Source organism: Haliotis cracherodii, unplaced genomic scaffold (genome assembly GCF_022045235.1).
Source record: "Haliotis cracherodii isolate W230 unplaced genomic scaffold, xgHalCrac1.p SCAF_16, whole genome shotgun sequence".
In the NCBI taxonomy this organism is placed as follows: domain Eukaryota; kingdom Metazoa; phylum Mollusca; class Gastropoda; order Lepetellida; family Haliotidae; genus Haliotis; species Haliotis cracherodii.
In genome coordinates, this window is record NW_027266271.1 from 5,531,596 (window position 1) to 5,539,708 (window position 8,113).

The 8,113-nt window shown below is 40.9% G+C and overlaps 1 protein-coding gene across 3 annotated transcripts in view; it reads right to left on the reverse strand.

Moving 5' to 3' along the window:
• LOC139463746 (epidermal growth factor receptor-like) overlaps nucleotides 1-6,873 on the reverse strand; it is a 266,464-nt gene extending 259,591 nt beyond the window's left edge. For all 3 annotated transcript variants that reach the window (XM_071245009.1, XM_071245008.1, XM_071245007.1), the window contains exon 1: nucleotides 6,657-6,873. In XM_071245009.1, the coding sequence (XP_071101110.1) occupies nucleotides 6,657-6,750 (94 nt within the window). In that variant the 5' untranslated portion in view covers nucleotides 6,751-6,873. The remainder of the gene's footprint in view (nucleotides 1-6,656) is intronic.
• Between the last annotated feature and the right edge of the window lie 1,240 nt (nucleotides 6,874-8,113).

Genomic DNA, 8,113 nt, shown 5'->3' on the forward strand with positions numbered 1-8,113 from the left:
ACTCTCATTCAGGTCCAGGACACATTTTAAGAATCAAAATTCATACATGTATTAAAAAGAAAATAGGAGTAAAATGTATTTTTGACATTGAAGAAAATTATTTGAGGATGTGTTTGTAACCATAGATGGAACTTGTCTAACATCAGCACCAGTTATCACACACATTGACAGGTTCATTTGTTTCTCAGAAACATAGATTGACGATGATTAGTCAGCTAAAACAAAAGCAACCTATGAATCCACGTTAGAACTCCAACAAGTTGTTTGATCCCATTTTTAACAGAATGATTGAATTATGTTGAGTCAGTCTGGTGTCTATTGTTGCAGGTACATTATCGAGCGAGCACAGTTCACCAGGTGTCAGCCAGCTGACAGGAAGTCCACAGACAAGGGGCTGGTCGACTCTATCTGCCTCACTGCCCACACAAACAACACTCACCTATTACCTGGCTCCAAATATTTTTCTAGAAGAAAATTAAAAGAAACCTTTTAGAAATGTGTTTTCTTATTGGTGATTTGAATGGGACCAGGTAGACAGGTGGGGGTAGCACACTTTATGTAGTGAACAACAGCACATACAACATTCCCATTGTTATTTAACTATTTACTCAATATCATAAGGACCAACATCAGATTTCTTTACAAACCTATCATAAGTTCAAGGTACTAAAATTGTACAGCATTATTTGATACCCTTCTGTATTTCCAAGCACTCTGGAGAATGGAGTTGCCTTATGCTTTGACGATCTTTGGACGTAATTGATGACTGATGGGTAAAGGTCTGACCTGGCATTGGATTAGGATATATTCATTTTCAAACATTCATGTTCAAATTTTGTAGTTTATACTTTAAGAAACTAAAAAAATCAATTTCATTATAGTTAATGCTTGAATGACCATGAATTTCAGACAGATATCAAACATGATATATATCATATTTTCATTCATTCTTCAGATTTTGTTCATTTGTTCATCTTGACCATGGTCAAATCTGATCCTTCCCAAGACAGGCAAAATCTGATCCTTCCTATGCCAGGTTACATCTGATCCTTCCTATGCCAGGTCACATCTGATCCTTCCCAAGACAGGCAAAATCTGATCCTTCCCATGACAGGTCAAATCTGATCCTTCCCATGACAGGTCACATCTGATCCTTCCTATGCCAGGTCACATCTGATCCTTCCCATGACAGGTCAACTTTGTTCCTTCCCAAGACAGGCAAAATCTGATCCTTCCCATGACAGGTCACATCTGATCCTTCCCAAGACAGGCAAAATCTGATCCTTCCCATGACAGGTCACATCTGATCCTTCCCACGACAGGTCACATCTGTTCCTTCCCAAGACAGGGCAAATCCGATCCTTACCATTACAGGGCAAATTCGATCCTTCCCATGACAGGGCAAATCCTATCATTCCCATGACAGGGTAAATCCGATCATTCCTATGCCAGGGCAAATCCGATCATTCCTATGCCAGGGCAAATCCGATCATTCCTATGCCAGGGCAAATTTGATCCTTCCTATGCCAAGTCAAATCTGATCTATCACATGACATAAGACAAATCTGATCCTTCCTATGACAGGTCAAATCTGATCATTCCCATGACAGGTCAAATCCGATCCTTCCTATGCCAGGTGAAATCCGATCCTTCCTATGCAAGGTCAAATCTGATCCTTCCTATGACAGGCAAAATCTGATCCTTCGCATGACAGGTCACATCTGATCCTTCCCAAGACAGGCAAAATCTGATCCTTCCCATGACAGGTCACATCTGATCCTTCCCACGACAGGTCACATCTGATCCTTCCCAAGACAGGCAAAATCTGATCCTTCCCACGACAGGTCACATCTGTTCCTTCCCAAGACAGGGCAAATCCGATCCTTCCCATGACAGGGCAAATCCGATCATTCCCATGACAGGGTAAATCCGATCATTCCTATGCCAGGGCAAATCTGATCATTCCTATGCCAGGGCAAATCCGATCATTCCTATGCCAGGTCAAATTTGATCCTTCCTATGCCAAGTCAAATCTGATCTATCACATGACATAAGACAAATCTGATCCTTCCTATGACAGGTCAAATCTGATCATTCCCATGACAGGTCAAATCTGATCCTTCCTATGCCAGGTGAAATCCGATCCTTCCTATGCAAGGTCAAATCTGATCCTTCCTATGACAGGTCACATCTGATCCTTCGCATGACAGGTCACATCTGATCCTTCCCAAGACAGGCAAAATCTGATCCTTCCCATGACAGGTCACATCTGATCCTTCCCACGACAGGTCACATCTGTTCCTTCCCAAGACAGGGCAAATCCGATCCTTACCATTACAGGGCAAATTCGATCCTTCCCATGACAGGGCAAATCCGATCATTCCCATGACAGGGTAAATCCGATCATTCCTATGCCAGGGCAAATCTGATCATTCCTATGCCAGGGCAAATCCGATCATTCCTATGCCAGGGCAAATTTGATCCTTCCTATGCCAAGTCAAATCTGATCCATCACATGACATAAGACAAATCTGATCCTTCCTATGACAGGTCAAATCTGATCATTCCCATGACAGGTCAAATCCGATCCTTCCTATGCCATGTGAAATCCGATCCTTCCTATGCCAGGTCAAATCTGATCCTTCCTATGACAGGTCAAATCTGATCCTTCCTATGACAGGTCAAATCTGATCCTTCCCATGCCAGGTCAAATCTGATCCTTCCCATGACAGGTCACATCTGATCCTTCCCATGACTGGCCTAATCTGATCCATCACATGATATAGGCCAAATATGATCCTTCCCACAACATAGGATATTTAGGCCTTGCTTATAAAGCGAGTGAGGTATTAATTTGTTCTTCAAAATAATGTAACAAGAGACAGGAGAAGTGAGTTTGGCAACAGTAATGATGTAGAGAGTTACACACTCTGTTTTATACCAAGAACGATCTCCACAGTTCACATGCCGCTACCTGTGCCAGGTTGGACTGTCTACCCTAGCAAATGATCAGACATTTCAATTATAGTTTCCCCAAATCAGAAACATTTAGTTGTATTTCTGATAAATACAGTGTATGATTCTTCCATCCCTGTACATATGTGTATGAGACTGGTGCAGAGTAGCAACCAAGTATGATCTTCATGCCACTGTTCTCTACACAAGCAGCCAAGTGGTATGATTACTAAATGCCACTGTTCTCTACACAAGCAGCCAAGTGGTATGATTACTAAATGCCACTGTTCTCTACACAAGCAGCCAAGTGGTATGATTACTAAATGCCACTGTTCTCTACACAAGCAGCCAAGTGGTATGATTACTAAATGCCACTGTTCTCTACACAAGCAGCCAAGTGGTATGATTACTAAATGCCACTGTTCTCTACACAAGCAGCCAAGTGGTATGATTACTAAATGCCACTGTTCTCTACACAAGCAGCCAAGTGGTATGATTACTAAATGCCACTGTTCTCTACACAAGCAGCCAAGTGGTATGATTTCTAAATGCCACTGTTCTCTACACAAGCAGTCAAGTGGTATGATTACTAAATGCCACTGTTCTCTACACAAGCAGCCAAGTGGTATGATTACTAAATGCCACTGTTCTCTACACAAGCAGCCAAGTGGTATGATTACTAAATGCCACTGTTCTCTACACAAGCAGCCAAGTGGTATGATTACTAAATGCCACTGTTCTCTACACAAGCAGCCAAGTGGTATGATTACTAAATGCCACTGTTCTCTACACAAGCAGCCAAGTGGTATGATTACTAAATGCCACTGTTCTCTACACAAGCAGCCAAGTGGTATGATTTCTAAATGCCACTGTTCTCTACACAAGCAGTCAAGTGGTATGATTACTAAATGCCACTGTTCTCTACACAAGCAGCCAAGTGGTATGATTACTAAATGCCACTGTTCTCTACACAAAAAGTCAAGTGGTATGATTACTAAATGCCACTGTTCTCTACACAAGCAGTCAAGTGGTATGATTACTAAATGCCACTGTTCTCTACACAAGCAGCCAAGTGGTATGATTACTAAATGCCACTGTTCTCTACACAAGCAGCCAAGTGGTATGATTACTAAATGCCTCTGTTCTCTACACAAGCAGTCAAGTGGTATGATTACTAAATGCCACTGTTCTCTACACAAGCAGTCAATTGGTATGATTACTAAATGCCACTGTTCTCTACACAAGCAGACAAGTGGTATGAATACAAAGATTAACATGGCAAAGTAGATGTCAGTGCTCCTTTTTTACTAAATAGAATTGAATTTGATGTTGAGAAAGTGTACATTCAAGTCCACTATTATGTCACCATGGATAAGAGACAACGAGGCTGTGAAGATGACACCAGTGGCGCTACACACCAACTCCACCTAGTTGGGCTTCAAGGGAAGCTACATAGGTTAACGAACTTGTCTCACAGACCAATGTACTTCCTGTACATACCAGGGTCCACTTGCACAAAGCGATCTTAGCGCTAAGACTATCGTAAGCCTATGTTAAAGTATGGGAGTTAAGATCAGCTAAGTGCTAAGATCGCTTTGTGCAAGTGGGCCCTGGTGCCACAAGCAGCCAAAGTGATGTGGTGCTACTTGACATCATCTGCCATCTTCACAGTACATGTCACGGTTCCCAATGTCATACACACAAGCATTACAATGGCAACATCCAGGGCTTTATCTAGACATGCTCAAAAGCAGATATTAAGCCCCCAGTCTGCAGCAAAAGTCAGTCAAAATTCAAAAATTGAATATAAAACTTCACAATTCATGTTAAGATAGTTATAACCAATGGGATTACTTTCATGGTAAGTTGTATTTCACTGATAATAGGGGCATTATACAGAAAAAAGCTTTAATGCTTAATTTTGTATTCAATGCAAAGTTAAAATACCTCTGAAATTAAGAATATAAGAACTTTAAAATATCCCACATCAGAACAAAATAAAATAACAAAAAAACAATTTAACTGTCAAGGGCAAATAGTTTTAGAACCCTAGATAAATCCTTAAACGCCTCCAGTTGTTTGGTATGTATTCTGTTATTTCATGGAATTCTTGAGTTCATTTTTGTTAAAGCAGTTTTCATTAGGTAGAGCAGTGCTTCCTGATATGAACAACACCACCCCCTACCCCCACCCTCCTCAATCACCATCACATCACTGACTTTATCTCATTACTAACAAAGGAGTCAAGAAAAGTCTTTTACGAACAAGGTTCACAGAACCTTAATAAATGAATAAGTACATTTTGATTGCAATACCACAATCTGATATATCAAGAACTGGTTTCTGAGAATGACCTCCCAATGCCAGTGTAAAACATGAATTACTACATATAATTTCATCTATTGTTAATCAAAACATGTAGTGGCTGTAAATTATTAATTTTTTCCTCTATTAAATCAATCAATCCCATATTTGCACACTGTGCAACCAAAATAGCTCCATAATTGTGAGTGTCTGCCTTGAGGACAAGTTTGTGCCAAATATTGACAGGTAGAATTTCTATACTTAGTGATTATTGTGTTAATGATTGAAAATGATATGCACTTGCACAATGAATAAAAGTGACACAATTACACATACACACATATCTATTTATAATTTCATAAGTACTTATGATTTGAATGTACAGTATATTTAAAATTTAAAACAAACACTGCAGAATACTTTTACTGAGATGTTTCATTTATATCATCTGGGATTCTCCCTTCTCTCTGATGATACAAATGAAACTTGTCAGAGTACATATATGACTCAATGGGAACCATATTTCCCTTTTTACTAACTTTGTTTATGTACCAAATATCATTTTACAAAAGTACAGCGCATGCTTGTGTTGAGTGTCATTATTATCAATGAGATTCTTCTATTTTAAACAAAATACCCCACCCCCCAACCACCCCCACAAGAAACCATCATTCATGAAGATTTATTATTTTGAGAATTAAAAAAATTCTGCCTAAACAAAATGTAATCAAGTTGAGATTCATGACCACATATACAGGATGAGCTCTTAATCACAAATTGCATATGGACAAAATGGAGGAGGGGGGTGGTTCGTAATGCAAGACTGGTGCGTAAAATCTATTGCATGGGCTCCGGTCATAGAGTGATAGTCTACAATAAACACGTAAATAGGCCCGACAACATCCGGGCTTTATTCAGGGTACACCTCAATAACCTACCCAACCCACAGGCGCAGCAAGGCACGCGTGTGTATCATTCCGAGCGACAGCAAAGGTGTGACAATCAGAATTATTTAATGTGTTGAAGGTTACCGGTAAACAACCGATAATCAGTTTGCATATGATTCCTGATTGCAATTAAACGCTTAAACTGTGACTGATATAGACACTTTGTGCAATTGACATGAAGCGCTCAGCAATATACACGGTTATAAGCCAGTGCGATATGACAGGTATTTCACCCCCGGCCTGTCGCTAGTTGTCCCAAAAGTTTATAATCACAACAATTTCTGGCACAAAGTTGTAATATTTCACTGTCGTTTCACATTTGGGTGTGTAATATGTTATCTCAACCTTTAGTAGACGCGACAAACAACTACCCGAGTTATTGCGTTACTTTGAGCGAGCATTGCCTAGCCTATATATTGGCTAGGTAAACAAAACACTGGCCTACCTTACCTTGTTCATTAGCTAAGTCCATGAGACCCACGGTAACTCCAAAAAAAGCACAATAATATAGGATCTTGAGCGCGGAAATTATCTGGCGAGCCATCGTTTACTCCACGAAGAGTTAGTCCAACTTTTTCACTTTAACTTCATCGTTGTACGAGTTATACTCCACTAGGCCTTCACAGCACTTCGCACTGTGAGTTAGGCTTTTCGCCTCTTGCCGACTAATGCCGAACTCACCGGATATACGTCACGAGTGAGTAAATGATTGGCGCGCGCTCAGTCCCCCGCCATGTAAACAAACACGTGCACGCTGAGAATTAGCCAAGTTGGACTACGCTAGAGAACCGAGCGTACTTCTATTTACACCACAACACGCGTGTGTTTGCGGGAGACCCAGTGGTCGGCGTGAAAGGTTCCACTGACGATAGTGCTGCCATAGCTTGTACAACACGAGGGTCAGCACGGGAACTGACTGGAGATTTACATTCATCACATACGTTATGAAACATTTTGGGATTTGTTTTTAATAACACACAAACACACTAACACACACACACACACACACACACACACACATATATATATATATATATACACACACACATTGTCTGAATATAGTCTAAATCGATGAAAAGAAAATGTGTGGTTATGTAATAAAACCCATGTATTTAGACAGGAAGGTCCTATCCTATAAAAATATATGCTAGTTACGCACACACACACACACACACACACACACACACACACATATATATATATATTGTCCGAAATGATCAAACTGAAATATGTGTTTATGTAATGTGATGTGCGCAGCAATTGTGAGACAAGATGGAAGGTTGTTTGGGCTACAGGTGAAGTCCTATATAGCTTTCACGTAGCCTTCTGAGTCTGTGAGTGCATCTTATTCAAGGAACCTGTTACTTTCGAGAGAGATTAAGAGCACAAAAAATGACGCGAAGTTGCTGGGATAAGTTTCAAAATCCTTAAACATCAGCAGGTGACGAACGTCACGATACACGATCGTTAGTGTTTGTTGCATGGTCGCGAGCTCGAGTGTGTGATACACGACCGTTAGTGCTTGATGCATGGTCGCTAGTTTTGGATGCACGGTCGCTGATATCCTATGCATGAAAGCCACAGCAGTCTAATGCATTGCCGCGAGTGGGATGCATAGTCGCCCACTCTAGCTGGATTAATACAGCTTTCATTCACCGCACCACGTATCTAATTTAGGGATCACCTCCGTGGTCCAGTGGATAGGGAGCGTGTGCGGAGTATCGACGGTTCAACCCCCGGCCGCGTCATACCAAAAGACGTTAAAAGATGGTACTTGTTACCCTGTCTGGCGATCGACATTAAGGACTGGTCGGCTCGAAGTCAGTATACTGTGTCTGAGTGGGGTATTCATGTTAAACTGCGCCATGGGTCTCAGTGGGCTAGCACTGTAAACTGGCACAAACACA